This window comes from Physeter macrocephalus, chromosome 5 (genome assembly GCF_002837175.3).
Source record: "Physeter macrocephalus isolate SW-GA chromosome 5, ASM283717v5, whole genome shotgun sequence".
NCBI classification, from domain to species: Eukaryota; Metazoa; Chordata; class Mammalia; order Artiodactyla; family Physeteridae; genus Physeter; species Physeter macrocephalus.
The window spans coordinates 91,991,282-92,016,952 of NC_041218.1; the positions used below are offsets into that span (position 1 = coordinate 91,991,282).

The 25,671-nt window shown below is 35.7% G+C and overlaps 1 protein-coding gene across 5 annotated transcripts in view; it reads right to left on the bottom strand.

The window, feature by feature from the left end:
- The window catches only part of NAMPT (nicotinamide phosphoribosyltransferase), a 66,032-nt gene that overhangs the window by 25,075 nt on the left and 15,286 nt on the right, over nucleotides 1–25,671 (bottom strand). For 3 of the 5 annotated variants that reach the window (XR_008617453.1, XR_003679951.2, XR_003679952.1), the window contains 8 exons: nucleotides 20,736–20,894; nucleotides 20,028–20,164; nucleotides 15,564–15,789; nucleotides 13,671–13,790; nucleotides 10,312–10,452; nucleotides 8,975–9,109; nucleotides 3,571–3,699; nucleotides 564–714 (listed from right to left, as the gene is read on the bottom strand). Coding sequence is in view for 2 of the 5 variants with exons in the window: in XM_024115955.2 (XP_023971723.1) it covers nucleotides 3,589–3,699; nucleotides 8,975–9,109; nucleotides 10,312–10,452; nucleotides 13,671–13,790; nucleotides 15,564–15,789; nucleotides 20,028–20,164; nucleotides 20,736–20,894 (1,029 nt within the window). In the remaining 3 variants the exon portion in view is untranslated. Of the gene's footprint in view, nucleotides 1–563; nucleotides 715–2,991; nucleotides 3,700–8,974; nucleotides 9,110–10,311; nucleotides 10,453–13,670; nucleotides 13,791–15,563; nucleotides 15,790–20,027; nucleotides 20,165–20,735; nucleotides 20,895–25,671 lie in introns of those variants that run through there. The other 2 variants (XM_024115955.2, XM_028490185.2) reach the window with 1 other exon arrangement.

The following is a 25,671-nucleotide window of genomic DNA, read 5'->3' on the forward strand; positions in this document are numbered from 1 at the left end:
ATCCCTCGCTCTACTTGATTTCTCAGCAGCATTCAACACCTGTGCAAAAAAAAGCCCTTCCCTGGGCTTCCATGACTTTCCTCCTCCTGGTTTTCCTTTCATTTCTTTAGCTACTGCTTGTCAGTCTCCTTTTGCCTGCTCCGCTGCCACTTAAAACTTTTGAGAGTGCCTATGGTGTTGCCCTGGGCCCTCTTTTCTTTATAGCAGAGATCCGCACATTTTTTTTTTTCTTTAAAGGGCCATTATAGTAAATTATTCTAGGCTTTGCAGGCCATAAGGTCTGTCACAACTACTCAACTCTGCCACTGTGACATGAAAGCAGCCATGAACAGTAGTTTAATCAACATGGCTGTGTTCCAATAAAACTTTATTTACAAAAACAGATGGTGGGTTGGATTTGGCCTATAGCCTGTGGTTTCCCGTGCCATACTCTATACTCTGCCTAGAGAAGCATCCTCTCTTGTGTCTCCAGTGATCATCTATACATCACATTCATATCAAATCGGTATCTCCAGCTACCTAAAATCCACATTTAAACGTCTCAAAGGCATCTCAAATCTTACCTGAGGAATTGTGCTCTTTGCCCCCAAATCTGATCTTCCTCCAGTGTCCTTAGTAAAAGGCACTGCCATAGAGTGCACAAGGCAGAAAGTAAGAGGCATCCTAGATGTTTCTCCCTCTTTCATGCTCTAATTCTTTGAACTGGAAGAATACCTAAAAAAGGTAACTCTGTAAATGCCATTATTTGAAGCACACAGTCAAATTTAACATTTCACTAATAGAGCTAAACTTTATTTCCATGTTTATTACATGTTTATCTTTGATGCTGAATACATATTAGATTGATTTAACATACAACTTGGGAGAAAAGCGGACATTCTCCACGAGATGGGTTAAAAAGGAATGTAAAACTACAAAATACTTGTTTAAGTTTGAATTCTAAATTATGGCAAACAGAACAATAATTACCTTGCCATTTTTCTCTTTCTAGTTTTCCAAGATGGATTTCATTATAAAATGTTTTTCATAACAATTTATTTCAAGAAAGGAAATAAGGGATAATCATTAAAACCACCTTACTTTAAGTATAGAGTACAAATAAAGAGTCTTAACGCAGAACTCCTATCTCCTATTTAAAATACAAATAATACTTCAGGATATTATGAACTGAGGGGGACTGACTGTTGTAAACTGCAAATCTAATGACTTGAGCAAACCCACACGTGCCATTTGCTTTTGTCTGCGAGAGTCAGGCTGATTTAAGGGTGACACAACAGAGTTCTATTTGCTACCTATGTCACCCAGTTGCTACTCAGAATGGGGATGGCCAAATACTAAGTGCTTACGTGATGGAGATTCAGGATGAATCAATTCCAAGTGGCTAAGAGCTAACGGAGTTAATCATTCCATCCCCCAATCTATGGCCATGTACAAATGTACAGATTTTAGCATTCACTGAAAGTTTTAAAATAAAACTCCTCCAGATACACTGAAACGGCTGAAATTCACAGTGTATAAAGACTGTCATCTGTAGCATAATTGCAGTGTTTAAGCAAAATCAAAATTATGGGTGGTTCTCAAAGTTGTTATTGGTAATAGTTTCTTTTCCTTCTCTATAAGCCCCTTAGCATATTTTGTGAAGAAAGGTGTGCTCTTAATACTCCTACTCTTTACTTAAAAAATAATAAATCAGCTTAAAATTATTTTCTCCCAGGGATTACAGGATGAAAACTCTTACTAGAAGTGTGAATGAGGCCTACTGTTCTCATTAGACAGGTGTTTAGAATCATCTGCAAAAACCCATATTCTTCTTAATAATAATGCTTATAAAAGATGTTTAATAAAGATACCTCTAATTAGATTACTCTAGTGATAAAGTATTTTCTCATGTAACTGTTTAGGCCAAATGATTTATGGCTTTTCCATTTTTAAAATTTCACTTTTAATGTCATGTTGTTAAAGCTTTTCTAAATACTCTTCTAATATCAGATCCTTAAATGAGAAAAGACAAAAGAGCGAAAAACTCCATCTCAAGGCACACTCCTTTTCTTACAACAGGGTCGACACACTTTTCCGTAAAGGGCCAGATAATAAACATTTCAGGCTTTGTGGGTCACAGGGTCACTACTGCAATGACTCAATTTCTGCTGTTCTTGTGAGAAAGCAGCCATAGACAACATGTATTTATAGAAAGAGTAGTCCGAATTTGGCCACAGCTGGCCAATCTCTGCCTTAGAAGAGAAAGGACATCTAAAAAATCCTGGTCTCTAGTCAAATGTGATGACTGACTCAGAATCTAGCAGTTTAATCACTCTAGAACACGTTGATGTTGAACACCGAATTTAGCCAACTTTCCACTTCTGGTTCAGATTATTCAAACTCATGTCATCATGCTTTTCATTTGGGATAATTTATCTTCATTTAAGAACTTGCCTGAGCATTATTTATTGAGGGATTCAGTTTAAAATTAATAAATGATGTCCATAAAATTGAATATCCAATTTAATTTTTGAAAAAAATGAAAAATATAACAGAATCAAAACATTAAAAATAAGTACACTCACTACCCATTCCAGTAATTCATTTAAGTCATATCAACTATAGAATAGGAAAAATAAATTCAGAAGTGTAATTACTTTAAAATACACTACTTCCATTTCTGTCAATATTTTACATTTATGTATATATTCTAGAGTGTAAGCAGAAATTCTCTCTAAAAATCTCCTTAAAATCTTGAGGTGCATATTAGAGCCACAGGCAATATCTGACGTATAAAATTGCAGTACAGGCCTTTCAAATTTGGCATTTCACTGGTACAATACAATGACCAACGTGTATAATCACTGTACAGTGCCTAGACATTCCAGTAAGAACCATTATTTTCTTTAATGTAGAATGATTAATACATATTCTACAAGGGGCAGTGAGGTTTAGTAATTCGATTGGGTATATCCTGACATAATTTTCAAATTGTACAATAACACAAACAACTTTGTTAAGGCCATGTTTTATTTGCTGATTAATGGACAAAAGGCAATGTAATTTATCTTCAAGTATTTTCTTGAAAGTCTGTGCTCATAAAAATCATGAAAAGTTGGAAAGACTGTTAAATCACTGAAACTTTAAATATATCTTACACAATCTTGTTTGTACAAAAATACAAGTTAAATATAAACATAAAGCAATCATGATAATTTTATGCAAATCTGTTTTATGTGATCTTCAGTTATATATAAAAGTTTCTTGGTTCTGTTTGTGAAAAGATCAATACCAGATTGAATTACTAGCTATTGGCAAAGGGCCCTAAAAAGCTTACTTTAGCAATTATCTTTTACATGGTTAAGAGCATTTCCTAATTTGAGATCACCTAAACACTGGAAAAAAGAAAAAATGAAAAGGGCAGTATGTCCATAAACCAACAAATAATGTGGCTGTGATGTATCATAAAACACAAAGAAACCCCACACATCTGTACAATAAACATTATGTACTACATACTCACACAGGTGTATACGTGTGTGCATGCACGTAAACACACACACACGCACACGCAGGCACGCGCACACATACCCAGGCATAAAACAAAGCCTAATGAGGTGTTGCTTCCAGTTCGATATTCAGCTGTGCATTTTTTCTTACTTCATCAAATGAATAGCTTTTTGTCACCTTCCCATTCTTGAAGACAGTATGGAGAAGATCCTGCACAAATATAACAATATTAAAATTTAATAATATTAAGACTATCAAACAAAATTCTTAAGTAATGCTTTGATGAATTAGGTTAGTCAAATACACAGAGATGTTGACAGTGTTCAAATTATGAAACGATTTTATTCACAAAGAATGCTGCTGGAGCAGGCATGATCTAAAATGGGATGTAGAGATATTTAACTTTTATGGAAAGGAATGATCTGAGTAGTACCTTCTTAAAACAGTTTTCCTTAAAGGAAAAATGAAAAAACCTAGTTGACCCATCTCTCTTTTTTCAGGTGGAAGATGCTTACTGCTTTGGTTGCCCAGAAGAACTATGGCTGTCACTGATAATCATGACTGACAGATCAGCAAGGAAAGCCTGCCAGACCTTCCCTCGTTCCTAGACAAGACTCAACACTGATTAAACTTCTCAATTTGGAATTTATTAAACTTTCTAATCACGAGTTTTGGCCTTAAAGAAACAAGCAAGCAAACAAACAAAAGCCAACACTAAAAACAAGCCGCCAAACCCAAAACAGAAACATAAATATTGATTTCTTGACTAATGCACAGCCACTGATTTTAAAAACTCTGTGTATATTCCCAAAGTCACTGATACGTGTAATCCATTTGATCCACACAAGGATAAAACAAAGACAAATTAAGAGAATTAGGACTAAATTCCCTTTTGAGTCTGGTAAAGCCATTCCTGTCTCACTAAGGAATTATCTGCCTCTAGTTTCTCTTGAAAAATCCATAGAAGTAATCTCCTGTGCCGAAGTTTTCCATCTCGTCTGAAGGTGAGGAGCATACAACATTATCTAACATTTTTGTCATTATGTTGTTTCCTTTTTATCCTACGTTTTATTTTTTATTAAAAATTTTTTTTTATTGAGGTATAGTTGATTTACAATATTAGTTTCAGGTGTACAACATATCAATTTAATATTTTTAGATTATACTCCATTTAAAGTTATTATAAAATATTGGCTATATTCCCTGTGATGTACAGTACGTCTTTGTAGCTTATTTATTTTATACACAGTAGGTTGTACCTCTTACTCCCCTACCCTGCCGCTCCTTGCTTCCCTCTCCCCACTGGTAAACACTAATTTGTTATCTGTATCTGTAAGACTGTTTTCTGTTTCGTTATATTCATTTGTTTTATTTTTTAGATTCCACATACAAGTAATAACATACAGTATTTGTCTTTCTCTGACTTATTTCACATAGCGTAATACCCTGCAGGTCCATCCATGTTGTTGCAAATGGCAAAATTTCATTTCTTTTTTAATGGCTGAGTAATATTCCATTGTATATATGTGCCACATTTTCTTTATCCATTCATCTGTTGATGGACACTTAGGTTGCTTCCATATCTTGGCTATTGTAAATAATGCTGCTGTGAACACTGGGGTGTATATATGTTTCAAATTAATGTTTTCCTTTTCTTTGGATATATACCCAGGAGTGGCATTGCTGGGTCGTATGGCAACTCTATTTTTAGTTTTTTGAGGAATCTCCAGACTGTTCTCCATAGTGGCTATATCAATTTACACTCCCACCAACAGTGTAAGAGGGTTCCCTTTTCTCCACACCCTCTCCAGCATTTGCTTTTTGTAGATTTTCTGATGATGCCCATTCTAACTGGTGTGAGGTGAGACCTCATTGTAGTTTTGATTTGCATTTCTCTAGTAATTAGTGATGTTGAGCAGCTTTTCATGTACTTCTTGGCCCTCTGTATGTCTTCCTTGGAGAAATGTCTATTTAGGTCTTCTGCCCATTTTTAGATTGGATTGGTTTTTTGATATTACGTTATATTAGCTTTTTGGATATTTTGGATATTAACCCCTTGCTGGTCACATATCATTTGTAAATACTTTTCCCATCATGTAGGCTGTCTTTTTGTTTCATTGATGGTTTCCTTTGCTGTGCAAAAACTTTTAGTTAGGTCCCATTTGTTTATTTTTGCTTTTATTTCTTTTGCCTTGGGAGACTGATCTAAGAAAATACTACTATGATTTATGTCAAAGAGTGCTTTGCCTATGTTCTTTTCTAGGAGTTTCACAGTATCATGTCTTACATTTAGGCTCATTACTGCTTTTGACACATTTTATATCTTTTTTGTTTTGTGTATCCCTGAACTACTTATTGCAGACATAGGTGATTTTACTGTTTTTTAAACTTCCTTAGTAAATGCTTGATTTGCTACCTTTACTATATATCTGCCTTTACTGATGAGCTATTTCCTTTTGTAATTATCAAGTTTCTAGTTACAGCATTTTTCTCCCCTGTTTAGATTACTCCTATTAACATTTCTTGTAAAGCTGGCTTGGTGATGTTGAACGTTTAGCTTTTGGTTGTCTGTAAAACTTTTGATATCTTCAAATCTGAATGAAAACCTTGCCAGGTAGAGAGTATTCTTGGTTGTAGGTTTCCCCCTGTCATAAATATATTGTGCCATCCCTCTGGCCAGCAGACTTTCTGCTGAAAAGTCAGATTATATATAGCCTTATTAGAGTTCCCTTGTAAGTTGTTGCTTTTCCCTTGCTGCTTTTAATAGTCTCTCTTTAATTTTTGCCAATCTAATTACATTGTTTCTTGGTGTGGTCCTCTTTGGATTTGATCCTTTTGGGGCTCTCTGTGCTTCCCTTTCCCAGGTTAGGGAATTTGTTGGCTATTGTTGTCTTCAAATATGTTCTCTGCCCGTCTCTCTCTTCCTTGCAAACGTTAGTTGCTTGATCTTGTACTAGAGGTGTCTTAAACTGTTCTCATTTTAAAAAATTCTTTATTCTCTTTAGCTTCAGTGATTTCCATTACTCTGTCTTCCAGTTCACTGATCCATTCCTCTGTATCATTTTATCTGTTGATTCCTTCTAGTGTATTTTTAATTTCAGGTATTGTATTCTTAATCTGGTTCTTTATATTTTCTGACTTTTTGTTACAAACTTCTAACCTCTCACTCTGGTTAGCCAGTCTTTTCGTGAGTTCTCTGATCATTTTTAAGATCATTATCTTGAACTCTTGTACGCGGTAGGCTGGTTATGTTTTCTGACCTTTGAGAAGTTGCCTTTTGTAGAAGTCCTCTGTGTCCCAGCAGTGAATCCCTTCTGGTCACGAGAGCTATATGCTGCTCTAGGGTTCCTCCTATGTGGGTTGCTTGGGTCCTTCTGTTGTGGCAGACTGACTACAGCAGGCAGTCTGGTAGATGCGGCTGGCCCCCAGTCTCGTTGGTTGCCAGGCCTTGTGTGTAGACTGCTCGCGGCTGGTTGGTGGGGCTGAGTTATAAGGCTGCTAGCTGTGGAACCCTAGCGGGGGGTCCCGGGGCTAGTGTCAGACTGCTGGTAGGTAGGGCCAGCTGGCTGTGGGGTCCAGGGTGTCCTGAAGCTTGTATTGGCTTGCTAGCGAGTGGGGCTGGATCCAAGAGCAGCTAGCTGAGGGGCCCAAGGTATCTCCAAGGTCAGCTACTGGGTCTGACTCAGGCTTCTTTCAGACTACTGCTTCTGCCCTGGGTCTCAGAGCATGTGTAAGTTTGTGTGTGCCCTTTAAGAGTAGAGTCTCTATTTCCCACAGCCCCCTGGGTGTCCTGAAATAAGCCCTGCTGGCTTATTTTCCTGGTGCAGGACCTGCCCCAGGCTGGAGAGGCTGAGGTGGAGCTCAGACCCCTCACTTCTTTGGAAGAACCTCTGAAATTATATTCTTCTCCTGTTGATGGGTTGCCCACTTGCAGGTGTGGGTCTTGACTATACTGTGACTCTGCCCCTCTCACCTGCCTTGTCATAGTTCCTTCCTTACAGCTTTAGTTGTAGATCTTTTCTGGTAGATTCTGGTCTTCCTCATCAGTATTTGCTCTGTAAACAGCTGTAATTTTGGTGTGCCCATGAGAGCAGTTGAGCTCAGGGTCTTCCCTCTCTACCATCTTGACACAATCTTATCTGTCCTTGTGTTGCTTCAAATCACACTGCTCTTGCTGTGACATTTTCTTTATGAATTTAACTTTAATCTATTGAGGAAAGATGGCTGCTATTAAATCAAAAGGTCTAGATGATCATAAATTGATTAGTGACTCAAATGTTCTCGAGTATCATTCACATACTCTTAAAATCAATGCCTTGTTTTACTCATAGTTATGACCATGTCTAAAGTGACTTTTGTCCATGTGTGATAAACCGATTCAGCAAAGCCTTGGTAGTACAAGAGTTAAGTGAAGGCTATGCAAAGAACTGCATAACAGGCTATATAAAGGAATCTAATTCTAAACGTTTTAGGGACTTATACATATTTTTCATTAAACAGAAAACTCATATTGTATTAATTCTGGCTCAAAATCTTAAAAGAATATAATAAAAGTAACATAAACAAAATATGTGATGTGGTATAAAAGATCAAAAGTTAAAAGCATCTAAATAAGTTAGTGTGTTCATGTTTAGTGTAAACCCTCTTCTGAGAATATGGATATTCATGAGTAATTCTCCTCTAAAAAAGAGTATTTTCTTTTTCAATCTAACAGAAATTTTATAACTATTGAGTTCAGGAATTTAAGTGTACTTTTATATGTTAACGAGCATAGAGACTACTTTAGCATACTATACATGTTTCTAGTTTGGTTGACTAAAATCAGAAAACTTGGTTAAGTCTAGGTTTCACCATTTATTAGTTATATAATCTGAATCAAGTCTCATTGTTTTCACATCTTACACTAGTAAGATAACGTAATTTGCCTTTTTTAGTCATTAGAGCTGCTGGGAGAATCAAATGAGACTAAAGAAAACCATCTGAACTGGATTCTATTGTTTTGAAAAAGGGAATTATCTTTAACAACATTTTAGAATTTGGATAGCCCTTCTTTTATCTAATAAAATTACCAAAGTTTTACTATAACATAAATAACTGAGTAGTCTAAGAACAGCATCCTTTAAGTATTCTTAACTATTCCTGTTCAGAAACAATTCACTGCTAATTGGCAATAAGAGTAAGATCAAATATACGCAAACTTACTGAAGCTCGTCAATCACTCCCTGCTGGTGGCTATGTAGAAAACCATAATTTTTTTTGGAATGTTACAAAATATTTCACCCAATGTATGGCAAAGTCTCATATTTACTATCTAGCCATTTCTTGTTTTTCATCGTATTTTGGAAGGCTAGGTCAGCAACTGTAAACACTTTAAATAAAACAGAACATAAAAGCTTCCTTTCTTAATTTGAAGAGTCAACCTACTACTGTTTAAAAAACAAACCAAACCAAAAAAAAAAAAACCCAAATCAGCATAGATACATACATGACCATATTCTTCAAGGTCTCCTTTTCCTTCCTCAAGTGTAACAAAATTCCCTGCTGGTGTCCTATGCAAAGATAATCGGCCCTTTTTGGACCTTTTGTTGGGATCAGCAACCGGGTCCTTGAAGACATTAATCTGGAATCCAAATTAAGAAAGTTGGAGAAACAGAAGACTAAACATCAGAAATGTTCACTCAACTCCCATTAAAAAAAAAAAAGTGTGTACATAATTTATATAAATTTTAAGGCACTTTGTATGTATAATTACACCGATCCACACCTGGCTTTTAGAGACAAGACTCTAGCCTGTTTTGGAGGACAGAGTCCTCTGTGATGAAAAATGTATGAACAAAATCCAAATCTTGGATATCCTTTCTTCCAGTGTAGAATACTAATACTCCATCTGTAGTAAGTCTTTGAGGTTAACAATGTGACCCTTAAGGTATCTCCTTTTGTATTATGCCTTGCCCTTAAACTGATCTAAGTATAGCACATGTGTGTTACTGAAAAATCAATCTATGTCAACTCAATTATATAATCTGTGGCAAGGGAACGAGGAGTTTACTACGATAAAGCCTTTTCTATTTCATAACCTTTTCCCTTTTGTTACTTTTTATTCTATTACCTTGTTACTGTCAGAAGCAAAGAAGACCTAGAGAACCTAGAGACCCAGAGCACAGTGTTTCAGGATCAGAAAGGAAGAAGCAACTGGAGATGGCTATAAAAGGAGAAGCAGAAGAGGCAATCCCAGAACTCGCCAAAGAAAGATGGTGGTGAACTAAGGTAGGGAACCAACCCATGTGTTCTTAGGATCCCCTTCACACCCTTTAATACAGAGACTCTCAAGAGCTTATGAAGAACTAGGGAGACTGTTGTTCAGCTGCTTGCAGCTTGGGTTCCCTTGTTTTCAGGCTACCAGAACATGATTCTAGTAACACAACTCAAACGTCATAGTTCACCTTCCTAAAACATTCTTTGACAGTGTTTACATATTTGCGGTGTTTACATACGTGATGGCTAGGTGAGCTGACATTCTCGTTCAAATATGGTCAACTTTTTGATTCAAAGGTATATACTGAAGTAGTGGAAATGAATTGACCTGCATCATCTCTCTTAAATAATCTCTCATTTTCCCAAATCTCCATTGTTTTCTGAAGTCAAGTTATCACCCCCTGTCTCTTTTCCTTCTCTGTTTCTGCCTCAAGGTCAGGGGTACCTGACAATACAGTAACAGTTCAGGACCATATTATCCTTGGACTATTGCATTCAATAAGTATATTCAACATACATACATAAATAAGATATTAACAACACAAGAGTAAAAGTTCAGTGACATACCCCAAGGCCATTGGTTACAACATAACTACATTTAAAGGAACAATTCAGGAGATCTCTTGTTAACTTCTGTAGCAAAGCTCCACCAGAACCGAAGGAAACATTTTCTATACTCCATTTTTTTTGCTTCATGCCTTCCACAATCTAGATGAAAAATAAGATATAAGTAAATAAATAAATGTAAGCCAAGTAATTTGGAAGAGGAAGGAGGTAATTTTCCATGAGCCATATTGATGAATAAACCATCCAAAGCTGTTTTATAACACAGTAAATAATGAGATAAGAATAAGGTCTACACAAAGTTAAATTCCCCTCTTTTCTTTTAAAAGACCCACCAACCCCAAAAAGGGCAGCCCAAGGGATAAGTGTAGAAGGCGGGGATTTCATTCAAAGTTCCTGAATTTGTGTTGTAGTCACAGTGATTGTTGTTTAGGTTGGGGGAGTGGAGGAAATGAGAGGGAGAAAAAAAAATAGCTATAAATACCTAAGGTTACTTGAGTAAACTCTCATCTACCTCTTGCAGTTACTGCCCAGATGCCAGTAGCACAAGCAATGGGGCCTGGACGTTTGCCCCAAATTACTAGATTCTAGAAATGACACTCCTCATCACTAATAAATCTCAATACATGTTATCACATGTCATAGTGCATGTCATATGTAATGGGGCATTTAAAAGTCAGCGGATATTGGTGGTAAAACAGTATAAAACACCCTCTCCTGCGTAACAGTTGAGACATTGGCAGTCATCTTATTCTGGCTGGTACTCCAGTGCCGTAAGCAAAATTATGAACTGACTGGGTGTTAAGATTTATCATTGGATCATTTTTTGGGAGAATGATCATGTAAAAGCCAGAAAGAGAGACCTATATGAACACAGAGTTCCAGCAACTAGAAGAGTTCTTTCAAGGGACACATAATTTAAAAGTTACATTAATTTATTAATCTACATTATTACCAATATCATTTGTATTTCTTTTTCCTAAGCAGGACTTATTTATCTAGCATCTATCTTCTTCTTTAACATATTCCATCACTTTTATGGTAGAAGGTGGTAAATAAAATTTAATAACCATTTTTAATTTCATAATAGTCGAAAGGAAGTAACTGGAAAGTCCCATTTCATTTTATTTAAACAGAACTTTCAGAAGTGATCAGAAAATCATAAGCAAGTTTAATAGTTTTAAGTGAATCATTAATATAAATTTGCCATATTCCTCCCAATACCAAAAGTCTCAAACTGACCTTTTATCCATGCCTTATTTTCAACCTTGCAAGACACAAATAGATAAACTCCAAGGACCTTCATCTTTTAACAAGCCCACATTAAAAAAAAAAAAATCTCAGCCATCTAATTCTCCTGGTATATGTCAGGAATTCAGATGGAAACATATACAATTTATTTTAAAGTGATTCCTTAGGCTGTACATAAACCCAGTCTCATGTCTTCTATTATTATACCTGAACCCAAAAGTACTCAAGGGCCCTGAATTCAGATTTATTTTTCACTGAACTAACTGTAAACTAAGTATAACTAAAATAATAATAAAAACCTTATAAAACAACACAAAATTAAGGCATGTTCTAAAAAGTGAATTTCAATACGGAAGAAATACAAGTAGAACAAAAAAATGGAGGAGAAGAAATGGAAACAGATGAAGATGGAGGGTAAGGAGATTTGGGTAAAATATATAGAGAAAATAGTTTCAGAACTGTCACCTGATTTTAGTTAAGCCTCAGAAGCACATGAAGGAGTAAATCACAAAGAACAGCGTCACCTAATGTCATCTCTATATTTTAGGACCAATTTCTTTAAGATATTCTTCCCATATAGCTTTGCCAAAAGTTGTGAAATTCAGACAATTTAAAGTTTAAGTGAATTTTTCTATAAATGTTACAGGAAATTATGGAATTAGAGTAAAAATTACTTTTTAAAAATATTTGCACATACAAATCAGAAGGAAATCTGACTAGACATAGCAAAAATGCTATATGAATTCCTTTTCTTGCTTCTAAAGACTTACTTTGACCCACCTCCAGTATGAAGAAAGCAGGTATTACCCTTTAGGTAATGAGCGCATCCGCATTAACACCAACTGCTGCTAAAATGGAGGTATGGGTACTAGTTCTTAACTGATACCAAGGTCAGAAACCTTCAATTCAGCTGAGCGACAGGACAACAGCAATTAAACATGCCAGCTGAGATTTCTATGCTCAGGTCCTCCTCCTTGCTGCAGATTTTTCTTCTATTTCTTCCTTCCTTTTCACATGAAAGCCTCAGAAGAACCGGGGAAGTTTCCACTTTTCTTAGGCAAGGCAGTTTGGGAGAGTTGGTAGAAGAAACCTCATTTCTGTTATTGCAAGACGTCTATTCCAGACATCATTTTCAAACCCTAAATGCATATCGCCACAGAAGTACTGATAGTTATATGCAATAGTTCTTACTTTTATTTAGTTTAATTTTTTTTTGTTTTTGGCCACCCTGTGCGGCATGTGGAATGTCCCCGACCAGGGGTGGAACCCTTGGCCCCTGCAGTGGAAGCATGGAGTCATAAGCACTGGACTGCTGGGGAGGTCCCAATAGTTCTTACTTCTAAATGAATCTTTGGAAAACAAACTATTTCTAATTTGGGTACTGACCTTACTCTAACCACACTGAACTCTTTCAAACAGAAGATTCCATCTGAAACTATACACATTAAAATTTCAGTGCTTTAAAGTAGCTAACAGTCTACAACGTGGTATCGCTGATAGTCTTTAATACCTAAAATACTCCATAAAAATTGAGTTCCTTAGAAGCTTATCGGAGAAAAAAAAGAGGAAAAAGTTTTAAGATAGATAGCATAAAACTTATGCTATTTGGCTAATAAATCTAACAGTAATAGTGGTAATAGTCAATGCTAAATTTAGAAGAGGTGACAAACCATTCAATAATTTTTGAAAAAGCACAGATGAATATCATTGAAGTTTCACACTGTTAAGAGTATATGAAGCTCCATTCTATTAAAACTGAGACCTATTTGTACAGTGTCAAGACTTTTTGTTTTATATTCAAAAAATATTCCTTGACTGGCATTTTACTGTTTCCTAGTGACACTTCTTTGGGCTCATCATCCAGGGTGGCCAATGAGGACGGGCAGTATGGTTTGGCCGGTACTTCTGTATTTTAAGTTAATAATATATTTTAAATCTACTTCTATATTTTAAATTTCAAGCAATTAACCAAAAAGACATAAACCATCTTAAACACTTATTAAAAGAATCACAACTGTACTTAAATTATTAATGTGTTCTTTATCAAACTAATAAAAAGGAGTTTACTTGTAAGGATTGCTTTATTGGAACTTTTAATATAAAATACTTACCTCTTGTAAGGTATTAATATCTACTCCATCCCCTTGAATAACTCTAAGATAAGGTGGCAGCAACTTGTAGCCCTTTGAGTTCTCAGTAACAGGGAACTTCTTACCTAAAATATCCAAAACCTGTATGGAAAAATACACACCCAAACACAAAATAACTAATACTGAAAAAAAAGTGTTAAAGCTTTCCAAAGTTAAAAAAAAAAAAACAAGATTGTTAGCAAAGCAAGGTCGAGAATATAAAAATTAATCAAATTAAATTTTACAATACTATGTATAAGCCTTCTAAAATGTTGTCTCAATTCCTTCTGATTATGTTAGAAACAGGCATGCAATTTTCTATCAAGTGAACTTTTATACTGTAAAGTGGCTCAGAACATAAGTAGTTTTCCCTCACACTTTTCAAATTAGATTTGGGAAAAACAACCCTTTAACATTAGGAGCTTACAATGGTAAATATAATATTTGTCAAAGGTATATAAAACATCATTTAAAAAACATGATTATACTTTTGATTTGGATTTTTTTCTGCTTGTGCCATAATTTAATTTGTCTGACATAACTCAAACACAAATCCACCTGAATTACAAAGTTCAAAGAGACCATGATATGCAGATAAAGCCGGAAATGAAGCCTATATAACCCATAGTTTCTCTGAGGTGCTTCTCACTTAACGATGACACCCATGTTTTAAACCAAATTGCTTAACATGCCAAGTTGTCCCACTCATTCATTAACTACTGCAAGTTTGGGAGCAGCTGAAATACCCCAACAACACTGACTGAAAATTTCTCAGAAAGCTTCGTCAGAGATTCCAAGATCTACCCAACAATCACTCCCTTTTCCTAAATAAATTGGTTTAAAATTCTATCAATCATCAATGAAAACATTCCATACTGATAACTTCATTGATTCTTGAAACTAGGTTTGTATATTTTTATTAGGTAACAGGAAAAACATGCAACCTGTTCAGTTTGCTAAAACCAAATCTGTTCATCTTTCAGGCTAAGATCAGACCTTCAGACTGGCCTATTAACAGGATAGGAAAAGACCTCCTTGATTCTACACCCCACTTTCTTAAGGGGGGTAACTCATCACCTAATCATCAGCTGGGAAACAGTGTGGTAAAGAGGGAAGGTGATAGCCACAAAGACCTACGTTGGATACTTGGCTTATTTTACATGTCGTGTGACCTTGAGCAAGTTTATTTTAACCTCTCTAAGCTGGTTTCTTTGTCTATAAAAAAAGAGATTGTAATATTGATCATAGGGTTTTCATAGCGATTAAATAATGACACAGCTAAAGCAAAGCACACAGAGCACTATATTTTTCTAGTAGTAAAGCATCAATAAACTGCTCTTATTAGTGCTTTTCAAAGAAGGTAAACCAAGTTCTAAACACTAAAAAAAATGCAACAAGGCTACATTGAGAATCAACAGTATCTCTAAAGAATCTCTACTTGAAAACTATTTTCAAATTATTTTTATTCCACATTACATTGCACGTTATTTCTTTCTTTTGCACTAAAACCTTCAAAGGTACAGCAATGATAAAGGAGAAAGAAAGAAACCACAAACTTGGTAACCAAATCACAAGACTGGTTAAAATGGTAACACTATTAATTAATTTTGAAGGTAAAAAGAAAAGAAACTATCTATTCAACAGTACTTAACTGTTTCTTTGACAGTATATAAATAATCCATAACTCTGGATATCCTTTCTCTGTTATTAATGCGTGACCTTGGGCAAATCTATTACTCTCTGGGTTGCAACTCTAAAATAAGGGGGCTAGTCCAGAGAGTTCTGAAATGGTGTGTGTATAAATGAAATTAAAAGTAGTGTCGATGCAGCTGGTCTACAGGCACTTTAATAGTCAACTTACGTATTAAAATTTACCTTTAATACAGTGTCAAGAGGATTTCCAGAATCAGGTCTGATTATTAGTGGTGCCTCTGTACTTCTTGATACTATTAAATGTCTTAGATCTTCACCCCAGATTTTCTCACACGCATTATAAATGTCATAGCTATCGCTGACCACAGATACAGGCACTGATGAAAACTGTGTTACTATATGTTCAAAAGCATCTTTTTCATGGTCCTTCCCCCAAGCTGTTATGGTACTAGAAAACAAAATGAAAATACAGATTTACTTAGGCAGACACATTATATGTTCCTGAATCATATCTCATGTTTACTATACTACACCTTCAACACTGCAGAGAAGGTGAGTGATTTAGTTTAATAAATGCACATCTAAAGGTTAACTGAATATCTGAGCCAAACCACTCCTTGGCCAATTTTTAAGATTATAAGTAATCTCATTCCTCTCCAATAGTCATTTAAACTCGTAAGTCATGTTCAACCAACTATAAACTACGTTATTTTCTTTTTTAGTATTCCTGAACCTACCCATTTAAAATGAGCGAGCTAAAAAGTACCTGCTGCAGACACTTTCTACGTTACACTGAGATGTTAGAAGGAATGAACACATACTCCCATTATTCTGCTAGGCCACGCAAGCACTTGGCTCCCTTCTGTGCATTTTCAAAACCATATACCAAGAATAGTAGGGACACATTTTATCTTTCTTACATTTCAAAATCTTACACTTAAAAGCAATTACTTAGGCAATTATTTATACTATACCATGCATAGAGAGAGTCAACTAACTCTTTACCTGTTGTATCTTCAATTGGCCAGTAACAGGTAGTCATTTATTTCACTTACAGATTATCCACTAGTACTTACTATATGCTCCGGGAATAAGAATTATAATATTTAGTTTCAGCAAAACATAATTAAGATGGGAAATAAAGCGTGTGGGTTTCTATTAGGCAAGAATGATTATAGTGATTTTTACACTGTCCTCAATAATGGTGGTTCTTTTTGAACAGATTAATGACATGTAACCTAAGTACTTGCTGGTTAACCAATATATAATATAAATAATTTTAAAAATTCTTAAAGAAAACTTCATAATGAATTTTAGAATTGTTACCATTTTCTCATGCCAAGTAATTTTTCTTTCTCCATAATTTGCTAGTCTTTGCCTCTACCCCATTTTCCGAAGTAAAATGATGGAAAGTAAAACAACCCACTCATTTAACCCCATGCAGATATAAGATTATCTCAAAACTGTTTGAAAAGTCATACTAATTTATTTTTGAAATTGTTGTTTTATTCTTATTTTTTTTCTAAAGGACTGAAGTAAACAACTTTTCTTATGCTGGGGATGGCAGAGCATGCACATTTCAGGGGTATAAAGACTTAGCTACCCAGAACTACTCTCGTCTGAAATGGAGAGATAGCATATTTATATAAAACTCATTTTACAGTGAACAAAGTAGCTATGATGCCAACGCTCCACTTAATGCAAGTATCTGCAGGCTAAAGGGAAAATTAAGACATGGATAGAGAGAAGCCCCTTCTTCATATCAGGAACTGCTATGGTCCCCTTTATAAGGGAGAGAATTAAGCTCAAAGAGTACCAACACTAGAGAGCTTTGCAATGTAAGAACAAACTCTTAGAGTTAAGAGGTCACTGTTTATGCACTTATTTTTTACTAGCATTGTATCAATACAGTCAACTAACTCTGCTATTTGTGTGTATCATGTCTAGCAAACTTAATGGTTCATTTTTAGTCTTTATCTTACTTGCTTTCTCTCTGGCATGTGAACTTTCCTGAAGCTTTCTTTCCCAATGACTTCAATGACATATCCCATGTTTTGATTTTTTTCCCCATACTTCTATGGGTCCTCTTCAGTTTCCCCTAGATGCTCTCCTTTCTCAATATGATCTGGGGCACTGGTCTCTCTCTACACCTCCCTATGTGAAAAACACTCAAAGCTTTTAAAAAATACCTTTGCGGTGAGAAGTTTCCAAAATCTGTACCTTAGCCCAGGTTTTTTTTTTTTCTGGACTACAGATCCATTTTGTTAGGGAGGAAAATGAGTTTCTTCATCTCATCGTTCCACAGACATTTCCCATAGCACCCTCCACATAATCTAATCATAATAACATCTAGTATAATATTTGGTATATGGAGATCATAAATATTTGTTCAATGAATTCTACTTCTGCTACTGTTCCAATTTCCAGCATCAAATTTAATTTGATACCTGTCCAAAGTTTGAGGAAGAGTTATGTAATTGAATATTTTCAAGTCCAGATTGATATATTCTTTAAGAAAATATTTATAACAATAATGGCAATGTTCTAAGTTTTAGTGTTTTCTTATTTTAAAGTTATCTTGGATGTTAGTTCATTTTCCCTCAATGACCTTCTGATGTAGGAGATGTAAAATTTTAGCTCCTCCTTTTGTTGGGTTGGATGGAGGAACTGAAGAACAGAGAGATAAATGACTTGCCCAAGGCCACCCAGTATGTCAGCTGTAAGGTCACTCAGATTTCCCAACTTTCAGTCTAGAGCTCTTTTCACTATACTTTGCTGTTGTTTAAACGACTTGTCTATTTAAGAACATCTGACACATTAAGGAGTCAAATTTGCAGATGTAGTAAATATTACGAGACTATAAGAATACAATAGATTTTCAACCTGTTTTAACATGAAAGCCCTAAAGAAGATATCATCTTTATTCTCAGACATATAGTATCATACTTGTGATGTTATTACTTTGAAACAAAAGCATCAATGAAGAGTCTAATATATGGGTACTACAAGAGGTTTTTTAAAAGGTGTACATATATCTAAGACCAAAAATAAAAATACTGCAAGCCTAAAATCCTGGTCTGTTAATGTCACTCTTATTTTCCCAGTTTCACCAGTCTTGAAACTTATATGTGAAAGTATTCAAGTCCCTACTAGTAAAGCAATGCTAATAAATGTTAGCTGAATCTACCCTCTACTGAGCCCCAATTCAAATCATCACGTTCCAGCAATTTCATCTCCCAAGCCAATGCTCATGTTTATCCCCTTCTTTCCATTTATTTAGCCACTTGGTTCTGAACCTCATCATCTCTCAAAATTATTGCAACAGCTTCCTATAAATCCTCCTAACTTTTCATTTCTATTTTTCAATTCATAAGATAGCCCACTATTAATCTTTCTACAATATTCCTCTGATGACATCACTTCTTTGCTCAAAAACTTCAATGCCCACTCCCATTTGAAAATGGAATTAGAATAATCTAGCATGATGAGCAAATAGTTAACATTCAATATCAAAATAAATTTGAGGGTGTTTACTAACCTGTCTTTCCACTCTACCCTACAATCCCTACAAAATACATTTCAGCCCTTATTCCCTAAACACATCCATATTTGCCTCTTTCAGGACAATGCTTAACACATGGTAGGCATGTAATAAACACTTAGAGAATGAAAAATCTCCTAATGTCTGCCATTAAATTTTACCAATCATTCAAGAAGTCAAGATTTGCATACCATCTCTATAAAACCTTTCTTGATCCAACCCTACCAGGGGAACATGACCCTACTTTCCCTTCCTTTGCACTGCTAGAGCACTTTAATTGTACCTCTTTAAAAGCACTTAACAGAGCAGAAGGCTGCTAGTGTACTATTTTTCATCCAAAAGATGATAGGATTAATTCTTTATATCTTTCTATCCCTTGTAGCACCCAGTAGACTGCCTGGGATCAAAGCTCAGCTGTACTCACTGCTGGTTTTAGCACGCTGCAATGTTCAAGTATGAGTAGAATTTAATAAACTGCCCGAACTAATTACATTAAATAATTTTTGTTATAAGAACCAGAAATAAGGTTTGGCATACATTTTAAAAACTCCACTAACTTTCAATAAAATTAACTCTAGGACCAGAGCAGCTGTAGCCTAGATTATAATAGTCTTCTAGTTTAACTTGAGATGCTTTAGTAAAATCAGATAAGGAAGCGTAAGAAGACTCTGAACACTCTTCCTTTCATCAAAAGGGCTAACTTGCTCATCTACAATTGAGGGTACTGGGTTCAGAAGATAACTTCCAGATCAAAGATAAGTGAAGTCATGTAGAAAGCAGGGAAAGGGAAAACAGTGACCAGGTTTCACAGTGAGTGCTTCTAGACTTAATGAATACAACCTATCTGCATATGGCAATAGAGAAGCTAAAAAAATCCTTAAAATAAAACCTACAGAGCAATATATATAAGAGTTGGAAAAAAGCTCCTAAATTGTTTCTATTAGGACAGTTAAAAGTTCTCTACCTCCCTGAGACCAGTCTTCATACAGAGTATGAATACTGAATTAGTATTACTTAAATTCATGAAGATTTACTGTACTACCTGGCTCTGTAGTTAAACAAAACATCACTGAGTTATAAGAATGAAAAAATTTAGTTATAGAAAACCAAGGTTAGATAAGAGGAGGATGAAAACAGAATCTTACCTGTGTTCTGCCGCTGGAACAGAATAGCCTGGAACAGGATCTTTCGTTCCGTAGTATTTTTTAATTAAAGCAATTCCTGCTACTGTATCTGTTCCTTTGAAGTTAACCAAATGAGCAGATGCTCCTATGCCAGCAGTCTGGAAAATAAACCATAAACCAAAATCCAAAAAGAGATAAAAGAAAAGACCCACACTTGAGGTATAGAGCATCGCCCCCAAAGCAACTGTCTTCAGTTATTCTTAAAGAGACATTTAACTATTATCAGAGATAATAGTTTCTTATGACAAAGATCCAGTTTTTCCTAAATATTTAAGGATTCAACTGTTACCTCCTCAAAGAGACCTATTTAATAGTGGTCCACCCCCACTTCCCATCACCTCCTTTTCCCTTACTCTGCCCTGGCTTCCCTGTAGCATTATCTGACATCTGCTAATATTTATTTTATCTGTTTATCCATCTGTCCATCCATCCATCCAATACATAAAGGACAAGGATGTTTACTGAAGGCTGTATTTCAGGTATTTCTAAAAGAGGCTAACACATCTTAGGTATTTAATGTATATCTCTGACTGAATCTCTGGAATTTAAAAATGTGGCCTACTTAGAAGCAAAATCAATCCCAGTAACTTCCCAAAAACTTTACAGTGGTAACCGTAACCTAACCGACAATCCACATTTTATTAATTGAGGTTCACTTAAGTTTCTTACCTCTTGGGAAGAGACTCCTCTGTAGCCAAAATCATGTAACTTGTACTCCAGACCATCTAAGTTACCAGACGTTTCTAACAAATATTTGGCCAGTATTTTCTTCTGCTCTCTAGAATTTGTGGCCACTGTGATTGGATACCAGGACTGAACAAGAATAGTCTGTAGTAATAAAATCAACCACAAATATTGATACATAAAAAATTGGGTTCTTTCTGAGGAAAATCCTAGCTTTCTCTGGAGGTATGTCCTGGACTTCCATACAACTAGAAATACCAACTGGACATTTCAACTGTATGGCAAGACGCCTTCCACATGCATTTCAGATGCGGTGCCGAGCTCAGCTCTCAAATCCGCAACACAAAGGACAAGCAAACTCGGTCCTTAACAGTAGAGAATGTCAAATTACCTATTTTCCATCCAAAGCTCCAAAGACGCAAATAATATTTAGAAAAACTATCTGTGATGAAGGACCAATGTATTTTTTTATTTTCAATCTATTGTGGACCAAGAGTTTTATAAAATATACTCACACTTGGATGTTGAGGCAATTGCCATAAAAGTTTCTAAATGCTTATCCTTGATTTCTGTATTTAATGTGGACCTGCATCAAAGAGTTCATGGACTAGCACTGGTCGTTGGACTACACCTTAAATAGTCTACATCTAAAGAAGTTATTTATTTACTCCTCTAGGTAGTACTGGATCTAATTTTTCCTTGGATCTAACATGACTACTGGTAGGTTATGTACTTGAGGTATTTTTGCATAGCACTAGACAATTCTATTCATTGAGCTATGCTTTATGTCCTTGGCTTTTATCAAAAGTCATTATAAGAGAGCCACATGAAACATTTCTGCATTTGTGAGGTCGTTGTCTATTTTATAACTCAGTTCCTATTACACAGGTTCCCAAATGAGGAAATGAAAGAATTGCTGGGTTCCTACTTTCTGCTAAGAACTGTCCCTTGGTTTCCCTTTTTTCCTTGGCTGCCAGGAAACTCCAAAGAAAGTCTGATGCTTAATCACAGCAACTATACTAATTATTATGGCTTAGGAATTCACTCCTCCATTCTAGGATCATAATTTTCTATCTTTTATTTTGTAAACCAGATAGTCTGCTATTACAAGCAGCTTCAAATTTGTTTTAGAAAGAGCTGCTAAGATGACAACAATGTCTATGCTCACTCAAAAAGCTATTTACTTCCTTAATTAAATTTTACAAAACAATCTTTTACTGAATACCAGCTAAGTGACCAATAAATAAAATAAGTAAAAACAAACAAAAAGATTATTTAACCTTGGACTTCCCAACCCAGTCACCTAAGAAAAACTGCAGCATTGGATTCCTATGATTGATTAACTATGGCTCCAAATTCTTTGCAGCTCCTCCCATCAAGAGATGGAATCTGTCTCTTCATCCTTTGATTCCGAGCTGTCCTTTTTTTTTTTTTTTTTGGTACGCAGGCCTCTCACTGTTGTGGCCTCTCCCGTTGCGGAGCACAGGCTTCAGACGCACAGGCTCAGCGGCCATGGCTCACAGGCCCAGCCGCTCCATGGCATGTGGGATCTTCCCGGACCGGGGCACGAACCCGTGTCCCCTGCATCGGCAGGCGGACTCTCAACCACTGCACCACCAGGGAAGCCCCCGAGCTGTCCTTTGGATTTGCTTTTGACCAACAGAATGTAGCAGAGGCCATATATTTATGACTTCCAAGCTTCTGTTTCAAGAGGTTTTATAGCTTCTACTCTCATTTTCTTAGAACCTCAAGACTTCTGTGTTATAAAGAAGCCTAAGTCATGAAAAGAGGCCCAGCAGTCCCAGTTACCTGAGCTGAGGCCCAGACATGGGAGTGAGGTCATTTCAGACTGTTTTATCCGAGCTGAACCCTCAGCTGAACGCAGACTCATGTAAGTCCAAGCAAGACCAGCAGAGAACCATCCAGTCAACCACAGAATCATGAGAAATAGCAGTTGTTTTATTTTGGGGTAGTTTGTTACATAACAGTAGAAAACCGACGCAACTCCTAACTTGAACTCTATGACAAATCACCTCTGTCTAAGCATTCTGCTCCTGAAATTATTCTTTCGTAATTTCCGTGATTCCACTGCCAGTGCCCATGATTATCCTACTTCTAATCTTTAGCTTCTCTGACTTACTCTTTATACTGCACTGGTTATCCTTCTAAAGTTAAGAGTTTTATTCAGGTTTTGTCCTTCCTTAAAATCCTTTAATGGCTATCTATTGACCACAGAGGAAGAAGGCCAATTCATGTTGAAATTTGAGGGCTTTTACAAACTTGCCTTGTTTACCATCTAAAGATTTATCCCTTATGATATTTTCCACTTTTATGCTATAGTCTCCCTTGGGCTACTTGCCATTCTAAGAATACCTCACCTTTTCCTGTCCCTTATTAAAAGCTTATTTTCCACTTTATGATAACTTAGACAGAATTCCCTATTTTTGCTACCAATTCAGCATTCTTATATTAGTGGTTAGTTAAGAATAAATTGCTCCTCCTCCAAAGGCCCTTAAGTAAGACATATCTTACTCTAATTTCTGTGCCCAGCATTTTTGGGGTATATAACTGTAATCAATACTCATTTGCTGAATTTAATTCAATCAACTCTCACATTTTTAATTTAACTTAGACTGATATTATCTAGGAGTATGAGAAAGATAGAAAACATAATGTGAAAAACTCTAGTTGAGTTATAAAGGTAGAAGATTGACCTTACCCCTCGAAAAATGCCAGGGAAGGAGAGAAATAACTATGAGACACAGTGATCCTTCACATCACCATTTCCTTTTCATAGTCCAACAAAATCAGCTTAAATTATACTCTTAATAAAATCACTCCCCTTTAAAAAAGATCACTGTAGGTGTAAGCAAGGGAAAAAAAGGCAAGTTAGTTTGGGTTAATCCAAGGTCTAACAAAGTGGCCTTGTTGGAAACTTCTGCAAAACAGCAATTTGCCCACACAAATCAAGATAAAATTTTTAGCTGAAAACTAAGACTAAAGTAAATGAACTTGCAAGTTTTATTTAAGAAGCATTCATTATAACGTTACTGTCCAGGATAAGGAATTTTAAAGAATAAGAAATGGTGTGGTATAGTAGAAAGGGGACTGGACCTACAGTTAACTAGCCCATTCACCTCTCGGCTCAATTTCCTCATCTGCGAAATGAGGGCATTTGATCAATGTAATAGTTTTAAAGTCACCTTTTCTTTTTAACAGCAAAAAGGTATTGTTTTGTTTTTTGGGTTGGGAGAAACGGTTAGGTTTAGCCCAATATGCTCATTCTTCAGCCCCTCACAAGTCTGAGACACCTCTGAAGAACACTTAGGCTCTCTTAAACATGTTCTGAAATGTGATTTGAGGACTAAGGTTTCTTCTAGCACCGATACTGAAATTGATAAAGCAATTCAATAATTTTAGTGGGTTTTAAAATTCAGTGTATGGTGAATCAAAGAATGTTATTAATAACTTTGCACCGGGAATTCTCTGGCGGTCCAGTGATTAGGACTCAGTGCTTTCACTGCCCGGGTTCAATCCCTGGTCAAGGAACTAAGATGCAGCAAGCTGCACAGTGTGGCCAAAAAAAACCCCCCAAAAACACCACACACACACACACACACACACACACACACACACACACACACACACACACACTTTACACATACTGGCAAAGGGAACTGGAAGGAATACTGCTTAGTACTGTTATTTAAAATGTTTTATATCAAGGATTTCCTGAAGAAAATCTCAAGTTTTTAAACAACAAGTTTGCTGGATTTGGTAAGATTCCATTTATAAGGTGGTAAACTTGGGCTGGAGATGGATAAGAGGAAGTTGAACCTCCTCTAACCCCACACAGAAACCCACGAAAGAGGCCAAGTGACTCTGAGAAAGCGGCTTCTGGAGACTTGGTATTTAGATTACACACAGTTTTTTATAAAACATAGGATCTATCACAAAGGGATTGTTTCAGAACATATATTTTTGTGCCTTAGATAAAAATACCTACCAAGGAATGAAATTATTTAAATAATATACATTAGAATAGGAGGTAAACTCAACAAGCAAATGAAAACAGGGAATTTGTTTTCTTCAAAATCTAACAGTCTCATATTGGATTTTGTTTAATAATTTTTAAACTAAAAATATTTTTATATTTGCTAACAAACTACTGCTAAGATGGCCATATATAAACGTTTTTACTTTATGGTTTTTTTTAGTGAAATACACCAAAATAACAATTATTAAAACAGGTAGTTAAAAAAAAATTTTTTTTCAGGCTAGTGTTTTTCACTTTAAGAGGATAAAGAAAAACATACATGAAAAGCAAGGCAGACTTGGAACTAGTTCTCTGCTGAACATCTGCTTTACGAAACTCCAATTCAACACAGGGGAAGAGTACTTATTGACTAAATCCTCAATCAGAAAACTAAAAAGAAAAAAAAGTGAAGAAAGGTGATTCACAGATGATGATCTTCAAAATAAGATTTATCTGTTTGGGATCTTTTGGCACTGAACGTAAAGGATACACTAGATGATGCGGTTCAGAACTCTTCTACTCTTTTTATAATGCCTTCCCCTCAAAATAAAATATCTGCCAGTAAAATAGTATGAGAACTGTTTATAATGTTTCCTTTTACTCTGAGTTCATGAGTTAATTCAAAGTTTTAAGACATAGCAGTAAACTATTTTAAACCTTTACTTTAGTTAATTGTTCACTGTTTCAGAGCCTGTTAGACTATTATTAATTGATGGCCCACCCAGAGTCTGAAAAGAAAGTTTTAAATTTCCTGTCGACTTAGCAAAAATGTATTTCAAAAATATTGCTGACCTCTTACTTTTTCTAAACTTTTTCCAGTCTTTATAAATAAACCTCAAATGTATTATTTTATAATAGAACAACAAATTAGTTTAACCAATACAT